Consider the following 18,290-nt stretch of genomic DNA (forward strand, 5'->3'; position numbering starts at 1 on the left):
CGTGTGCCACATCGCCAGTCATTCTTCCATCAGCTGTTTTCCCAAAGCCTCAAACACCAGCTTCCCTAAAAACAAAAGCCTTTTGCGTCACCTTCAAGGGTATCCTAGCCCTCTCACCTCTGTCCCTCAGCCCTCCTTTGAAGGCTCATTCAGAGAGGATCTCCCCACAGTGTCTTTCAGTGTCCAGATCCCGCTTAGGTACCACCACCATCTCTCACCACCTGCTGGCAGCTGCCAAGACCTGAACAGGCAGTTTTGTTCCCGTGCTTTGGCCTGTTTTGTGACTGCCTTCACATGCATTCATTTGCTTTCTCTGTTGAAATAGTACTTCCTCTTGGTGTCAAGGAGCCTGTTTTCTCTCTCTTTTCCCGCAGAATTCTAGATACTGTGCTTGGGGGAGGGGGCTGTGGGGGAAGAAAATGAACCAGAAATGGTCTTTTGGTAAATTACACTGGCCGACTGTGGCATGTCTGCCAGCATCCTGAAGGCCAGAAAGGCTAGTGCTGTCACCCTGCAGAGGAGAGGACGTCCCCCTGCTGTCCACGCCTCTGCCTCTCTCTGCCCTTCAAGGCTGTGATCTCCCCTTGACCCTGGGCTCCTAGGATCTGAGCCCACTGCAACCTCGTGGACGCTCTACCTGGATGGCAGAATTATTCTCACCTGCCCCTAGTCTCCCCACATCCAAACTTTAGTCACTTTTGGGTCCTTTTCTCGGCTGACAGTCTTGGAAAAAACGTACCATCAGTAGCAAAGGGCAGCCTGACATGTAGCGTTCCCAGCAGTCGTTTCTTCCTACAGCAGAGCACACAGAGGGGCAGTCCCCTATTCAAGCAACGACAACGGCACGCAGCCCGAGAAGGGATAAACACGGGACTCTTCACAAACAGGTGGTAGTTGAAACTGGGGACAGAAGAGGGTCAAGGACCAAACCAAAGTCAAGACCCCTCATAAGGAGGAGGAGGAGGAGGGAAAGTCGGGGATGGAGTGGATCCCTCGGGGAGGTTCGGGGAAGCCAGGAGAGGGAAGGATCTCAGGAAAGAGGGGACCACGAGGGCCGAGCAGGGAGGATGCTGCCTGTGGACTGTGTCGTCTCAGGGACAGAAGGGAGCATCCTTCTGGGGACAGAGGACAGATATCAGGTTAGAGAGTCTTAAGGAGTGAGGGGCGGGGGATTCAGTGGCTACACAGCCATCTTTCAGAGAGCATTTCTGAACATGGACACTTGTTAGGATCACAGGGTTCAAGAGTTACAAGGAGGGAGAAGGCTGGAGACACGAGGAAGGAATCTCTGGAGGAAGATTCTGGAAGAGAAAGGCGTTTAGGATAAAGGAGAGGGGTCCCTTCTGAGAGATGAAGCGTAAGGAGGCGGCGGCAGAGGGACTAAGTGAGAAGAAGAGGAGGTGGGAGAGGGTGATCACCGCAGCAAAACAGGACGCGGCCCTGGGCTGGAAATGAGAAAGACGAGAAGGGGTCTGAGGACATTGGAGAGGAAGGGGCTTGACCCATGGGCGGGGCTCCATTAAGGATGGAGTGAGACATAGAAGCACAACTCACGAGGGACCGTCTAAGGGCCAAAGTGTGGAGAGAATGTGCGATGGGAATTCCCCAGGGGTGGGATACTGGAAAGGTGAAAAGTCTTCAAGACAAGGAAATAAGCTGACATCAACTTACTGGGTCGCCTCCACCGCCGTTTTTATAATGATGGTATGAATCCAGAATGGGACTGAGCTCTTAAATCCTCGATAGTTACTAGGTTAAAAGACATAAACTAATTCTCCAAGAAACTATGAAAAAAAAATTTTTTTAGAAGAGCAGTTACAGACATTTTAAGTGGACACAACCAAAAGAAAGATGTGTTTTTTGAAGTCATAGTTTCCGTGCTTTAAATAGAAACTGCAATGCTGCCTTTGTGTAATTTCTACCTTTCTTGGGTGAATAAACATTAGAATTTAGTGGAATTTAAGAGTCTCCATCTTCGGTCATTATTTCATTAATATTTTTATGAATTCCAAATGAGGACGAATCTAAAGCCTGTTTTTCTTCTAGTCTTGTACATTTGCATTACTTTTAATGCATCAGCTAGTCTATAGCTACTAGGGTTTTTTAAGAGATTAACTTTTACAGAAAAACTGAGTGGAAAGTCCAAAGACTTCCACAGACACCCCCTTCCTCTCGCCACCCTCACAGTTTCCCCTATTTCAACATCTCGCTTAAGTGAAATGCATTTGTTACAACTGATGAGTCATATTTATATATTATTATTGAAGTGGAGAGTTGATACTGAAGGCTTTGTATTGAATATTTTATGAGTTTTGACAGGTGTAGGACATGCATTCACCATTATAGCATCATGCAGAATAGTTTCACTGCCTTAAAAATCTCTGCCCTCAGCCTGTGCTGCCCTCACACCCCCACCCCCCAGCCACCCCTGATTTTTTTTTCTATCTCCATGTCATATCATTTAAAAATCTCAGGTTATATATAGCCTTTTCACGGGCTTCTTCCACTAAGAAACAGGCACATAGGATTCCTCCATGTCTCTCCACGGCTTAATAGCTCACTTCTTTTCATTACCAAATATTCTGTTGTCTGGATTATCACAGTTTACGAATCCCTTGCCTACTGCGGAACATCTTGGTTGCTTATGGCTCCTCCTTTGACTTGTTATACTCATTTTTTTTCTCTTGTAATGGCAGGCCATATGAAAGGGTTAAGAGTAGGAAGGGGTTGCAGAAGTGGTCTGCTCAGATCTCATGTTGCAGCTAAGGAAATTGAGATCCAAAGACGAGATCAGCCCCGCTTGTCACAATCTAGTCTCTTTTCTAGATCATACTGTCCATCCAAAAGTGTTCGCAAACTTGAGCTTGCCAGGTACCTGAACGCCAAATCCAACCCCACTCATTGAATTGGAGCATTATCCATTGCCTGTCCCAAACCTTAGAAACAGGCAAGCCTCCCCTGGGCCTTCCTCTGGCCACACATCTCCCTGTGGAGCAGGGACCATGCTCCCCTCACCCCCCCATCCCAAACTCCAGGACCCCAGAATTCCACACCCACATAGTTTGAAGCATGTGTGCATCTCTCTAGGTTCCTTTGTGGGAAGGTGGAGGCTACAAGCTGGATGGGACATGCTGCAAGATTTGGAAGAATTCTAAAGGCATCACTGACCTTCCTGGTCATTTATATACACACACACACACACAGTATATCTATATGTATTTCTATATAGATATATAGAAATACGTGTCTATTTATATATAAATAGGGAGAGGGAGAGAGGAAAAAAGCAGGAATATGGAGCACATTTTGTTCTAACAATGCACATAATAAAGGTTATGACATAACCTTTACTCCATGTCACACACAGGGCTGAATACTTGCTGTGGATTATTTCCTTTAATTTTAGACATGTACCAGCCTCCCTTCATTCTCCAGGGTGCACTTCCCCTGGCTATGAGAGGCTCTACCCTGAAGTGAGTGGAAGTCTACTCTCCAGGTTCCATATTGTTCTACTGCCATCTTGGATGTTATAGCAGTTATTACAGATGCTTAACGTCTGATGCTTGGATATTTTACAATAGATAGCTTAATTCTAATTTCTTCAGACACGCATACCTCCTCTTGTATAAAATTTATGACATTGATATATTTGCTTTTGGGGGAAAAACTAGAAAAAGTGATTATTCTTTTCCTCCTTATTTTTTTCTAGAGAGGGAATCCGTATTTCTGACCACAATGACATAATATTTGCCAAGTTCCCCATGTATTTTCAAAATTAACTGATATATGTATGGCAGAATCATAAAACTTTTAATGCTATGAAGTTCTTGCTTACCCAGTAATAGATGCACCTTTGGCAACTATTCTGGTATCGGTTCCGTGCTGACAAGCTGTCTTGAACAGTCATCATGACTCAATAATTTCCATGTTCTTTATTTTCATTCTCTTATTAAAAGCAAATGTAATCATTCTAAGAGGAAAGCAGAGGAGAAGCTAGATCATATTGAAATCACTGAGTCCCCTTTACATTTTCCCTTTACGAATTCTAGAATATTCATTCACAAAATGTCCTCTTAAAGAATGATCTCGGAGTTCCCGTCGTGGCTCAGTGGTTAATGAATCCAACTAGGAACCATGAGGTTACAGGTTCGATCCCTGCCCTTGCTCAGTGGGTTAAGGATCCAGTGTTGCTGTGAGCTGTGGTGTAGGTTGCAGATGGGGCTCAGATCTGGCGCTGCTGTGGCTGTGGTGTAGGCCAGCGGCTACAGCTCCAATTAGACCCCTAGCCTGGGAACCTCCATATGCTGCAGGTGCGGCCCTAGAACAAGACAAAAAGAGCAAAAGATTGATCTCATGGTGTAAATACTGATGTATTTACAGCCCCAGGGCTCTTCATTTCTCTGAAGGACATGCATGCAAACACAGCCCTGGGAGAGGTACACCACTGGTTTTGTTAAATCACTTTAACTTTGTATTTAATCATCTTTTCTTTCATCTTATTAAAAAAAAACTTTTTGCTTTAATGATGTTTCCCTTTTTAGATATTTTGGTTATTGATTCTTTGTTTAAAGAATGGCTCCATTTGCATTATTTTGATTGATGAGATGACTCCACCCCCTGTGCCTGGTCACGCTTTCCTCATGGTGCCCAAGCCTGCCAGTTTCAGTCGAGGAAAGTAAAGAAGCTAGCACCTTACTTTCCATCCAACACTTCCTCTGGGTTTCCATGCCAGAGAGCTACCCCCCGTGACACATGCTGAGAATCTATACCATACCCATGTCAGGTGGTAGAAAACTCACTTATAATTCTTAAGAAAAGTCCACTCATATTTTCTCTAATTATAAAAATAATCACGCTGAAGTATACTTTAAAAATTGGAAAATACATGAAAGCATTATCAAAGAGTTATTCCTAGTTACATCAAAGGTGCCAAGAAGTAGGATTTTTGAGTCTTTTCATTTTTCTGTATCTTTTTTTCTCTTTGTAAGCAGTGATCACTTAGTAATTTTAAAATCTTCTGCCAAGTAAATCATTTTCACATCAAAACCAAATTCCTTAAAACTTGCCCTTTTTCCCCTCCCTTTTTATGGCTGCATCTCTGGCAAATGGAAATGCTGGGGCCAGGGGTCAAGTCGGAGCTGCAGCTGCCGGCCTACACCACAGCCACAGCATCACTGATCCAAGTCATGTCTGCGGCCTACACCACAGCTCAGCAATGCCAGATCCTTAACCCACTGAGCAGGGCCAAGGATTGAACCTGCATGCTCACGGACACTGTGTCACATTCTTAACCCACTGAGCCACAACAGGAACTCCAAAATTTGCCTTTTATGTTAGAGCTCAATCTGTTCCAGAGACCCCACCTGTGCTTAGGAGTACATATTTCTCAACATGCATGTACATGTGTATCATATATAATAACTACAGTCATAAATATAATAACAGCTAATATTTACAGAGCATTTGTGGTATAAATATATTTATGCCAGTCCATGTTCTAGGCATGTGACATATTCGGGCTCATTTAATCTTCATAGCCACCTTCTGAAGTAGGTACTGTTATCATCCCCATATTACAGACAAGGACACAAAGGCAGTCCCTGCAGGGGCTCGAAGACACCAGAGGCCCAAGGGCTGTTAGCGGACCCAGAACGCACACGCTGGTGGTTTGCTGGCCCAGCCCGGCAGCCTACCTGCTCCACTGCCTCTCCGCAGGGACCCCATCATCCTAGGGAAACAGATTTTAAAATTCATGAGATGGATCCCTGTTTGAACTTCCATTAGTCGAAGAAGATAATTTGTTAGTTAATGCAAGACAACCCCCTGGGACAATTAAGCCAGAAAATGCCAACGGAGCCCAAGTTCCTGGTGCAGCTACAAAGCTCTAGAAACTCAAGCACATTATTTCTCACATGGACTCATGAATCTGTCACAGGCCGTGCGTTTTGCTAATTAGAATTTGCAGTAGCAATATAAACAGGCCGTAATGAGTGTGTGCTGGTCTACAGCGAGCCGTGCCCCTCCCCCTCCCCGACTCCCCCCCTACACACACACACACACACACACACAAGTACATTTAGACATAAGGAGTACATATGTGATTACCTATTTGGTTCTTCTTTTCGATGGCATATTCTTTATGAAAAAGAAAATAACCCTGTTTTCTGGGATGTTTTAACTTCCAGCTTAATAGAGTAAGGAACCCATGCGGCACTCCACCTTCAGAGTGGCCCCAGCCTGTGCAGTACAAGCATACCTAAGAAACTGAGTGTCCACGCGCCCACAGTCATGCAGGGTGTGTGCGTGGAAGAGCAGGAGGTTTGGGTGAGCCTTGGGTCCAGGTACGCAGCAGGTGAGCCGCCCTGATGCGAGCTCCGCCCCCACCTGGGCACTCCTGGTTTGCGAGCTCCCAGGCTCCGGCATCCCTGACAGCCCTGTGGCCTTTCTCCACCCAGGAAGCCCCTCTGTGGCCTCCCCACCGCAGGGATGTCAAGGAAGCAGCTGTCCCCGTTTGTAACTGCAAACCAGAACCTAGCCCTGGGGAACCACAGTAGACCGCAGTGTAAACCTCCGCGGAGGTGTCGGCGCTCCAGCTGGGACTTAGCTCCACTCTGCATGGGTTCGGACTCAGGGTGCACACAGTGTAACAGGGATGGGGCCAGCAAGTAGAGACTCAAAGGCAGAACCTGGTTAAACGTAGACCATGATGGGTTTAAGGATTTGGTCTTGAAAACCAGAGAGCAGTATGTATCTACCATCTGAAAAATGATTTTTTTCCCAGTTCTTAACAAAGTATCTATTCCTGTACTTAAATTAACGAACTACTTTGTATTCCTGTATATCGCTTTCCACCTGCCTTCCTCCTTTTTACCAGTATAAAGTGCTTTCACAGCTAAATTTTATAGATTGATTTACAAAACAAAGGAATTTGGATGTTCGAAGCCCCCCCCCCTTCTCAAAGTGATCTCTTGTATTTTTGTAAGTACCTGGAACAAATACACAGTTCCATCAGCCAAGTGATGAAAGATATTGGTAGAAGCCCTGGAAAATTCAGTGCGTTGTATACACATACACAGAATCCTTTGCTCTTTTGAATTTTTTAAAGTATTCAATATGTGTATTTAAATGATTTTGCAAGAATAAATACCTTTGTAAAGCAAAAAGAGCCACATAGGTCTGAATACCTGTCTATCTACAGAATATCAGCATTAACTATGGCCTTCAGTTGTCAGAAAATCACAGCAAAGCAGTAACTAACTATGACGTGCTTGTTTTTGTGGGTCTGGCATACAGAACAGCCTGTATGCCGTGGGTATGTTTGCAGACTGGAAAAGTGAGAGAAAAATATTATTGAATGGTGTATCAAGTGCTTTCTTGTTATCGAGAGGTTATTCAGTGAATCACTTCTTCCGGTGGCCCTAATTGTTGAACCATCCAACCCCAACTAAAACTGACTTCACCCACAGAATGGAAATACACCCAGTGTTTTATTGTTTAATTTGCAAGAAGCTTAGCCATTTCCCTGCAGACAGAAACACCCTAAGTAAGGCAACCTCCCTGTTATAAATGCATGATTTCCTGGAGCCCTGTGACAATATGCTATGTTTGGGGGCAAAGGGAAACACTTGCTGAACGCTTGGACTGGGGGCGGGGGGCGTCCTAGAGATTATCGCGTCCTGATCCTTTGTTGGGACTCTTTTCTGAAATCAGAAATAATACCCACCCTTCTCTGAGCAGGCCTGCTTGAGTTCTTCCTAAGAGAATGAAACACATGATTCAGAAACGAAATACAAAGACCAATCAAAAGTGATTCACCTGCCACTCTTGTCTACTCAGGACAGCCCTGGGCCACGCTGTCCTGACGCTTTCTGCCTTAGCCCTTGGTGCTTAGACAGTAAAGCAGTACGAACGGAGGACCATAGAGCTATTGCCCCCAGCCCATAGCTCTGTTAGCATAATCAGGAGACAGGAAGAAGGCCCCTGACCTCTATCTTGTGACCTTTAGAGTGTCATGGTGGACCAGAATGCACCCAGCCGTAATAAAACTTGCACCCTCACAAGTTTCAGAAGGAAGGCTCACCTCTCTGCCTTCCCGAGCTTCAAATGTGCATTGTTTCTGGACAAAGATTTCGCCTAAGAATCTTGCAGGCATTAACTTCCTCTTACCAATATGTATTTGATCATCTGGGAAGGACTCAATAACCATAGTTTATTTCATGTCTTCCCCCAAGAAAAAAGGGAAGAAGGAATTAAGGTGAAAATCAGGGAGTCCTTAGGCTGGTGAAGAGGACCTCGGTCAGAGGGTGTCACCAAGACTTGTCATTGTTCAGAGGCTGAGACAGGTGCCCGGGGAGGGTGTGACTGACCTGATCCCACAGCTCGTTAGGGACACAGAGATGAGGTTTCCTATCCACACATGGTGCCAGAGCTGTCGACAACTTCTGAGTCTAGGGCAGTCTGGGAGCATCCCCCCCACCCCCCACAGGATCACAAGTTCAACTCTTTTTCGCTCCCCCAGAAGAGTCATTTGCATCAGTTAATGTGTCACCAGCCCACATGCCCGTCCCCAGCCTGCTTGCATAGTCTCCCAGCTCTGATGGGCACAGGAGCACAGCTGGAGCTCTGCCTCCCTGTCCTCCTCCTCGTTTCAACATCCACAGGGCTGTGCAAGTCCCATCTCTGAGAAGGGTTGGCTGGCCCGGGGGGGGCGTGGTTCCGACACTCTGCAAATGAAAATTAAGAAATGTGGAAACAGGAGTTCCTATTGTGGTGCAGCAGAAATGGAGCCGACTAGGAACCCTGAGGTTGCAGGTTCAATCCCTGGCCTTGCTCAGTGGGTTAAGGATCCAGCATTGCCGTGAGCTGTGGTTGTACATTGCAGACGCAGCTCGGATCTGGTGTTGCTGTGGCTGTGATGTAGGCTGGCAGCTATAGCTCCAATTGGACCCCTAACCTGGGAACCTCCATATGCCACAGGTGCAGCCCTTAAGAAAGAAAGAAAGGAAGGGAAAGAAAGAAATATGGAAATAATAGTGATGGAATTTCCATGGTGGCTCAGGGCTCAGTGGATTAAGAACCCAACTACTACTATCCATGAGGATGCAGATTTGATCCCTGGTCGCTGAGTTAAGTATCTGGTGTTGCCCAGATGCAGCTGGGATCCTGCATTGCTATGGCTGTGGTGTAGGCCATCAGCTGTGGCTCCGATTCACCTCCTAGCCCGAGAACATCCATATGTTGCAGGTGTGGCCATAGAAAAAGAAACAGAAGTAGGTAGTGCTGTCCTACACCATTTCTGGAAGAGACATCTGGTCGTGCCTTTGCTCCTTTGTCGGAGATCAGTTGACGGTATTTACATGGGTCTATTTCTAGGCTCGTCTGTTCCACCGACCTGTCAGTCTGTTCTGTCCCCAGCTCTACCACTGTCTTGATAACTGGTGTCTATAAAGTCTTGAACACTGACTTATAACAAGTCACTGTAAGTCGCTATAATACACTATACATTATAATACACTCTAATAAGTCTTCCTACTTAGTTCTTTTTCCAAATTGTGTGGCCTGCCCTGGATCTTTTGCTTCTCTTCCATGTAAACATTTGTTGATGGTCACCAGGTAACTCACTGGGATTTTGATTGGGATTCTCCTGAATCTTTAGGTCAAGTGTGGAAGAACTGACATCCTGGCAATATAATATCATCTTCCTACGTATGCACATGGAATCTCGCTCCATTTTAGTTCCTCTGATCTGCGGGTTTTTTGACTGGCTTTCAGGTTGTTTACTATGATGACAACAGCTACCAGTTGCAAAGTGCGTGCTGGGTGCCAGCCCCCAGCTCACCCTCTGCAGGCCTCATCCTGTCGACAACCCTCTGAAGTAGGAATATTATTCCTTCCATTTTGCAAAGGAAGGGAGTGAGACTAGGGAGAGGTTAAGCAACTTCTTCACGGTCAGGAGGAGAGGAGCCCTAGACTCGATCTGGGCAAGGCCACGCCCCTGGTGCTCACAGCTGCCCTGAGTCTTCTCCTCCTGTGTTTGGTTCTTCCTGACCAATCCAGGGCTCCCCAGGGGGCAGATTTTCCTCTTGACCCCCTCTTTTGGGCCCTGTGGATTCCTTTAGCTCCGAGTACTCCTTCCTCAGCCATTTATGAACACTTGAGTCTACTGTCTTTTTTTTCACTTTTTAGGACTGGGATTTGGGATCCATCTTTTCAAAGGTTTATCCTTTTCTATAGGCTCCTCAGCCCCAACCCCCCGGTCTTTGTGGTTTGTGCACACACACATTTATGCTGGCTTCATCATGGGGCCCTCTCAGTGGGCCCAGCGTGGAGCCAACAGGCCCCGGGATGAATGGATTCTCCAGACTTCCAACAGCTCTTGGAACCCCCTGGAAGAAGGCAGAGATCCTCAGAATAGCATCCTCTAAAGGGAGAGGTCTCCCCACGCCACCCGTCCAAACTGGACGTCCAGGCAGGGACTGCCCACACCCCCTTTAAGAAGTCCCCATTAGCTGGTATTCACCCAAACCAAAGGTTTAAACGGAAGCCAGATGCCACCATAAAGAACCAAAGACAATCCAAGGGCTTTTTTCAGTGCCTCTGTCATAATATAAAGATGAGAACTAGCACAGATTTCTGAAAGACCGATTGTAGAGCCATCAAGTCTCTTACAGAATTAAGCATGCCGTCTCACCTGCTGTACATCTCCACTGCTAGTAATCATCACTGTGGTAGGGTGGTCCTCTTAGAATGCCCACCGACCATGCACTGTCATTTCTTCTCGTCTCATCCACTGCACAAATTCAACCCCCAACCCTCCCCACTGGGCGCGGATTCTGATTTAGTCATGAGAACGGATGGGACCCTGTCCCGCGGGATGTGAAAGAGTTAAGGTGGACCTTTGGCCTCAAGTCACCTTCCCCCACTCTCCCCAAGTTCAGACGGACAATTTTTAAATTCCAAAATTTCCACCTTGGTGGGAGTCTGTAAAGCATCCTCATGCTTTAGAGGAGCTTTCCATCTGAGCACAACTGGAAACGGTCTTTAAGTTCTTATATGTCTTGTTGTCCCCAGTACCTAAAAGATGTCGCCCCTGTGCACACAGGCCATCCTCCTCCTGGGTAAGCAGGTAAAGGGAATCTGTTCGCATGGGACTTAGGAGAGTGAGAGTTAGCAAGAAGGCGTACTAACGAGGAAGCAGGAGTGTGCAGATGAGCAAGGGATCAGGTGCAAATTATGTCTGAAATATCAGCATGAGGTTAGATTTAGGTCCGTGGAGGATTTGGGCAGGTCCCCCAGAGCAAGGCCGGGCTCCAGGGACGGGTACATGGCACCGCCAGGAAATGAGATCTGAGGTCACAGCCTGGGAAAAAGCAGGCCATTTCCTTTCTCCTGAATTATTGAGAGAGTTGCCACCATGTGTGTTCTCTCAGTTCAGCGGAGACGCAGCCTCAACACCCATGGCAGGAAGAATGTGTTGTCACTGTCACACCAGCACAGTTTCCACCGTCACCTCCCTGCCCTGGGGCCTTGGCTAGTCTCACATTGAAACATAAAGGTTCAGTCTGTTAAAAAATCACCCAGGCGAGGTCTCCAGGTGCAAATTCATGCCCCAGCACGCCGACTGTCTCCACACTGAGTGGGTGACTCCCTCTGATTCACGAGGATGCTCAAACCCAGGGAGATCCCAGGCACACAAATATCCTTACGGAGGAGACCCATCTCACATCACGGCCGAGCTCAGGGTCACTAGGACCAGCCCCTCTGAAGCTTTGACCATGACCTGAAGACCACTCAGCCCTTGCCTTTGACGACCGCTGTTCAAGGGCCCCGGCTCTAACGCAGGTGGGGCATCCTGTTAGGGGAACCCCGCTGGCTCGCAACCTGGGGTTCACAACAGGGGACATGGGGCTGGAGAGAAGTCAGACCAGACTCAGCCGTGAGCTCCTGGAAGGCGGCACCGTGTCCCCGTCTTTGATGGAAGAGACAGGCGTGAACATTCTTGCTCTCACTCTGCCCGGAGGACATGTCCAGAACCACTTCTGAGTGTTGAATGAGCAAAGCCTTTCGAGCTCTGGCCCTGGAGTCAGAGGCCCCAGTCCGTACTCTTTTTCTTTTTAGGGCCATACTCACAGCATATGGAAGTCCCCAGGCTAGGGGTCAAATTGGAGCTACAGCTGCCAGCCTACACCACAGCAACGCCAGATCCAAGCTGCATCTGTGACCTACACCACAGCTTATGGCAACGCCGGATCCTGAACCCTCTGAGCGAGGCCAGGGATCAAGCTGGTGTCCTCATGGATACTAGTCAGGTTCTTAACCCTCTGAGCCACGTCGGGAGCTCCCCCCAGTCTGTACGCTGGGCCATCCCACATACTAAGTCTACAGTCAGCACCCATTAAGTGCCCAACACCATCCCACTGCCAGGGAGCAAGTCCTGTGGGCCCCTTCCTGGGGCTGGACCCCCACCTGCTGAGTCACAGCACACTGGCATCTTCAAAAATGTCACAGCCCCCCCCCCAAGACTCCCCCAGCATCTTGGGGTTCAGAAATGCTGCAGATGGGCCAAATTATCTTGACGGCCTTTTTAGAAGGGAGTTCAAAGCCAAATTGGTTCCTCTGAAACAAGGATATCCATTGAAAAAATAATCCCTGCTTTCTTTTTTTGAAGAAGCTCAAAGTTGGGATTGTTGTGTTTTTCCCCAGGAAAACCTCTTTTTTGTGATGGAATATCTCAACGGCGGAGACCTAATGTACCACATCCAGAGCTGCCACAAGTTCGACCTCTGCAGAGCCACGTAAGAGCCTTTGTCGAGTGCGCGACCCCACGGGCCTCGGCATGGGGTCAGCAGTGCCCACACCATGCTTGCTGTTTCTCAGTCGCCAGCCTCAGCCCCAGGGCGAGGTGGCCCCAGGAACACATCCAACGAGCAGCCACTTTCCCTGCCTGTGAAGCTTCACGTCGGTTTTCTTTCAGTTCTCCGCCTTGAGATCACCTACTAAAAGCCCCCCCCACCCCACCCCCCACTCTGCCCGAAGTCCTCAGGCCCCTAAATCATGTGAACTGGAAGCAGTGTCTGTCCTTTGAGTGGAAGTCCACTGGGACCCAGATGGCGAAGGGGGTCTCGGGATGGGGCGTAATGGGAAGCTCCGTGTGACGGCAGAAAGCATCTGGCTTAGGGGCCCGGAGACTTAGGAACAGGGAGAGACACTTACCCTCCCTTGAGACTACATCTTGGCCGTCTTTGGCGTCAAGCCACCCCGGAGGCAGGAGGCGAGCAGGCTGGGTTTGCGGCCGAGGCTGCAGTCAGGTCCCCCGAAGCCCTGCCCTCCTTCCTCTGCAGGCCCTCATTCCTGAGTCATCAAACCACGGTGATGAGGAGACACACGATGTCTGCGCCCCCAGACCCACTTAAAGGTGTGGCTACACCTGCACCTTCTCTGCTCTCAGCCCCATCATCTTTCACGTACCCCTAGTGAGCCCTGGGAGGCGCTCAGGTTGAGCTGCATCCAGAGACAGGCTTTCCCACCTGCTCCTGCAGAAACCCTGGCTGCGGTGGCCGCTGTGTCAGAGCCAAGGAGGAGCACATCACTTGGAGCCATCAGCCCAGGGCCCGGAGATAACTGTAGGGGATTTCTGCCGCTCAGAAATCATTGGGCGTTTTTCTGCTGGAGATGATGCCCTCAGGGCACGGCCCCCTCTGGCGCTGTAAGGCACGGAAGCCACACGCATGTCTCCTTGCCTCTCAGGAAGGGGTTCCTGCCCTCTGCTCTGAGATCCCGCAGCCCTCGCTGGTGGGAAGTTCTCCCTTCTACCTAACTTTAGTCCCACGAGTGGTGACAGAAACCCACCTCCTCTGAGTCTGTCATCACTGAAGGTGGGGAAGCAAAGGTGTCCCTCCCAGCTTCTAATATAGGCATATCTCGTGTGAGTGCATGTGGCTGGCTTGGCAGATGCTTTGTTTTTTCCAAGTTGAAGGTTTGTGGCAACCAGGCACTGTCAGAGGACCTTAGCAGTAAGGTCTTTTTTCATTTGTATTTGTATTTTTTAGGGCTGCAGGTGCGGGATATGGAGGTTCCCAGGCTAGGGATAGAATTGGAGCTCCAGCTACTGGCCTACACCACAGTCACAGCAACTCAGGATCTCAGTTGCATCCACAACCTACACCGCAGCTCATGGCAATTCCTTAATCCACTAAGCCAGGCCAGGGATCAGACCTGCATCCTCATGGATACTAGTTGGGTTTGTTTCCAGTGAGTCACAATGGGAACTCTGGGACGGTATCTTTCAATTAACGCAGGCACATTGTTTTTAAGACATACTATTGCACACTTCAGAGACTACAGGGTAGTGTCAACATAATTTTATATGCACGGGGAAACCACAAAAAAAAAAAATCTGCATGACTCGCTTTATTGGGGTGGTCTGGAGCTGAACCCACAGTCTTGCCGAAGTCTGCCTCTGGGTTCCTCCGGTGCTCAGGCTGCATTTCTTACATGTGAACAAGTCAGGTTAATGTGCAGTGACCCTGCCTATGGGCCTAAGGAGTCCAGGTAGGTTTTAGAATAAAAGGGAGAACGATGTCCCTATCATTACATTCAGTGTTTGTGTGTTTTAGCAAAGAAAAAGTGATAGTCAAAGCATTATAGTCTACAGTGTAGGAATAAACACTAGATGCAGGTAGGACTAAAGATACCAGCTCCATTTTATTTTCTCAGGGCTGAAGCTGGACATGAAAAATGGATGACATCTTCCTCTCGTTATGATTAAACAAAATTTCGGGAGTTCCTGCTGTGGCACAGTGGGTTAAGAATCCAACTGCCGCAGCTCAGGTTGCTGCAGAGACATGGGCTCCATCCCCAGCCCGGCACAGTGGGTTTAAGGATCCAGCACTGCTGTAGCTGTGGTGTAGGTTGCAGCTGTGGCTTGGGTTCAATCCCTGGCCCAGGAAATTCCACATGCCAGGGGCGTGGCCATAAAAAAAATTGCATCTGTACATTGAGCAGAGCACTGCAGAGAACACTCACTATTATAAAATGGGGGGGGGGTATATTCTGCTAAATATCTGTGTCGAGCCTTGATTTTCCTTCCCTCAGGTTCTATGCTGCTGAAATCATTCTCGGCCTGCAGTTCCTTCATTCCAAAGGAATCGTCTACAGGTAACTTTTACTCTGGAAAAAAGTACCGAGCTAGGAGTTCCCGTCGTGGCGCAGTGGTTAATGAATCCGACTAGGAACCATGCGGTTGCGGGTTCGATCCCTGGCCTTGCTCAGTGGGTTAAGGATCCGGCGTTGCCGTAAGCTGTGGTGTCGGTCGCAGATGCAGCTCAGATCCTGCGTTGCTGTGGCTCTGGTGTAGGCTGGTGGCTACAGCTCCAATTCGACCGCTAGCCTGGGAACCTCCATATGCCACGGGAGCAACCCTAGAAAAGACAAAAAAAATAAAAATAAAAGGACCAAGATAGATGAATTTCCTGGTCGGGCTGGTGTAACCATCACCAGTGGGTTTTTGTGGCAGAAAGTTCCACAGCCAGGCTTCCTGCCAGAGCGATAACATGGACGGCAGCTTAACAACAGCCAAGGTAGAAGTTCCAGTCTCAGCAGCAAGAAGGCTGTGCTCTCATTTTGTTCTTTATTCCAGGCCTGTCTTGGAATCAAATGCAAAATGCATGTGAAAGAATTGCCGACGTTAGATGTTATGTTCATGATCTTTCTGAGCTGTATGCAATACCGTGGCTGGATATACGGCTCCCTGGTGATGACGCCAAAGCCACCCTTCAGCCACATTTCTAGGGACATAAGTGGATATGACACAAGTGTGTTTCATACAGCAGAAACTCAAAATGATACCAGGATTGCAGAGGGGGTGGATTAGGAAATGAACCTGCCATTTTTGCGTAAAAGTATGACTCCTCACTGGACATACTGGAATATAGTCCCTAAGTCACAGTGAGAGTGGATGTAATTAAAATGAAGAAACAGGAAGGCAGAAGACTTAAGGAGAAGACTTAGACATACTGGAAGTCTCTAGTCCTAATAATGAAAGTGTGACAGCATTTGAGTCAGGTCTGAAGGAAGGTGTGTCCTGGCGGTGTCCATGCACCTGCTTGGACAGAAGCAGGTGACGGAGGTTACCATGCTGGCCCGGAAGCAAGACCTCAGCTCTGGGGACACCCGCGAACAGCATCACTCCACCAAAACACACCTGCATCCCGTGCTCACTTTCTCTGGCTCATTTGTTGTCACAGAAGGTGAGAACGCAAAGGGAACAGTTACTCAGGACTTACTGGCAGCCCATAATCACTGGTGGTGAAGTGGTCCCTGGATGGAGATGATTTCATTCAACAAATAGCTACAGAACGGTCAACCCAGGCTACACTCTTGTCAGAGCATCACAACCCAGCAAGGAGCAAGCAGTATGCATTTCCACCCACAGGAAGCTTAGAGTTTAACCAGAAGGCTAGATAAGAAGATGAGTGATGGGACTTCGGAACTTGGAAATGGACCGCAGGCAACATAGAGCACTCAAACGCTTGCCTCAGCAGCAGCTCAACCTCCCCGAGAATGTGGAGCCACAAATGCAGACCCGTCAGAACCAAAGTGGCTCCTCTCTGCTCAGCTCAGTCTCCCCTTGGGTTCACGTGGCCTGTCTCTGCTCTTGGCCTAGTCCCTTCAGTTCTGTTTTTACAAATGGATTTCTGTTTCTCCAAGGGCTGGTGAGGAGGCGCCCACACAGCCCTGAGCATCAGGCACCCAACCCGGACAGATTAGTGCCGCCATATTGCAACCCCAACAAGTCCCCCTCAAGGAGAAGAGCCGACCAAGAGTCAGGCCTCCACCTCGGGCCCCGTCACCTAGGGTGGGTGGGGTGTGGGGACAGAGCCACCTGCCAGCCCTTTGGGAGCAGACTCTTTGAGCAGGAAATTCTGAGCAATTTTTCTTAAAGGAGGTACCGAGAAAGGCAAAAAAAGTAGCTATTCCTCTGTCCCAGGCCATCTTAGTTCATCAAGGAAAGCAGGCACAGCCATCACCAACCACATTTCCCAGACTTGGAGTTGTTGTCATGAAACTCACGTTCGTGGGCAGATAAAGCAGAAAAGGCTGGATGTTCTGTGACCAGCTGGAATACCTAAAATGCCACCGACGAAAATCGATCAAAGTTTCAAGAAACCAATGACAGGTGTGGTACCTGCATTATCTTTAAAAAATCAATTTCAGGTATAGGATGACAGGAAGTGGGTATCATAGTAGTTTGGGTAGGGAGGAGAAAAAGGATGCCCAGAGGTTTTCGTTTACAGTAATTCCACATGAATTGTGATAGTGATGGCGCTTCGGAAATGACTAATGCACAGCTTGGGCCGCAGTGCTGAGAAGCAGGAGGATCAGGCCAGGAACTTAAAGGTGCCACTGCCATCTGTACCTGTGAGGTTATGTGTCTGGAAGACCCCAGGTCCATTCTGAGCATCATGTTCCAAGAAGAAAATTGACCAATCCGAGCTATTTGGAGGGTAGGGGCCAGAATGTCAGGTGTGGAAGCCATGCCCTATGATGAACGAATGATATGCCTCAGCCGAATCAAGGGAAGCCAAGAGGAAGCTTGGTGTCACTTTCTCAATCAAATATCCAAGGGCTCCCGTAAGGTTAAAGCAAGGACCGTGAGCCACCCGGTAAAATCTCAGGCAGGCGTAGCTCGGCTCATTTATCTTTTTTGAATCTTATCACCCGTTATGTTTCCATAAAAGTGAGCTGGGCTGCTTGACCAGGTCCTGGTTTTCTAAGGACAGAGGAATTCGCTGGCTGGGGTGGTTCTGGTATCAGATGGATTCTGGCTCTGGAATTACTCTCTGTCAGGAACAGCGCCCCCTAAGTGATCTCAGAATAACGTGCAGGACAGTTTATCCTTGAAGAAACATAAATCCTCAGAAATTGGCATAAAGCGAGTCTATTTTCAGGCCTTTCTTCCTGCGACATTCCCCCCAGGAAAGGTACTGGATAAAGAGCCTCAGATCTGTGTCTTGCCCATGTTAGTTAGAGCTGAATTAGCCTTATTATGTATAGATGGCTGTGTTAGCCATATGATCTATGGAGAGCTGTGTTAGCTGTATTATCTACAGATGGCTGTATTAGCTATATCATCTATAGATAGCTGTATTAGCCATATTATCTATAGATAGAGTAGCTGTACTATCTATAGATAGCTGTATTAGCTATTAACCATATTATCTATAGATGGCTGTATGAGCTATTAGTCATATTATCTATAGATGGCTGTATTATCTATTAGCTGTATTATC

At 48.0% G+C, this 18,290-nt stretch overlaps 1 protein-coding gene across 6 annotated transcripts in view; it reads left to right on the forward strand.

Annotated features, from left to right (window-relative positions):
• Positions 1-18,290, forward strand: part of PRKCQ (protein kinase C theta) — a 147,931-nt gene that overhangs the window by 107,326 nt on the left and 22,315 nt on the right. For all 6 annotated transcript variants that reach the window (XM_047755233.1, XM_047755236.1, XM_047755232.1 and 3 more), the window contains 2 exons: positions 12,703-12,794; positions 15,094-15,156. In XM_047755233.1, the coding sequence (XP_047611189.1) occupies positions 12,703-12,794; positions 15,094-15,156 (155 nt within the window). The remainder of the gene's footprint in view (positions 1-12,702; positions 12,795-15,093; positions 15,157-18,290) is intronic.

This window comes from Phacochoerus africanus, chromosome 12 (assembly GCF_016906955.1).
Source record: "Phacochoerus africanus isolate WHEZ1 chromosome 12, ROS_Pafr_v1, whole genome shotgun sequence".
Classification (NCBI taxonomy): Eukaryota; Metazoa; Chordata; class Mammalia; order Artiodactyla; family Suidae; genus Phacochoerus; species Phacochoerus africanus.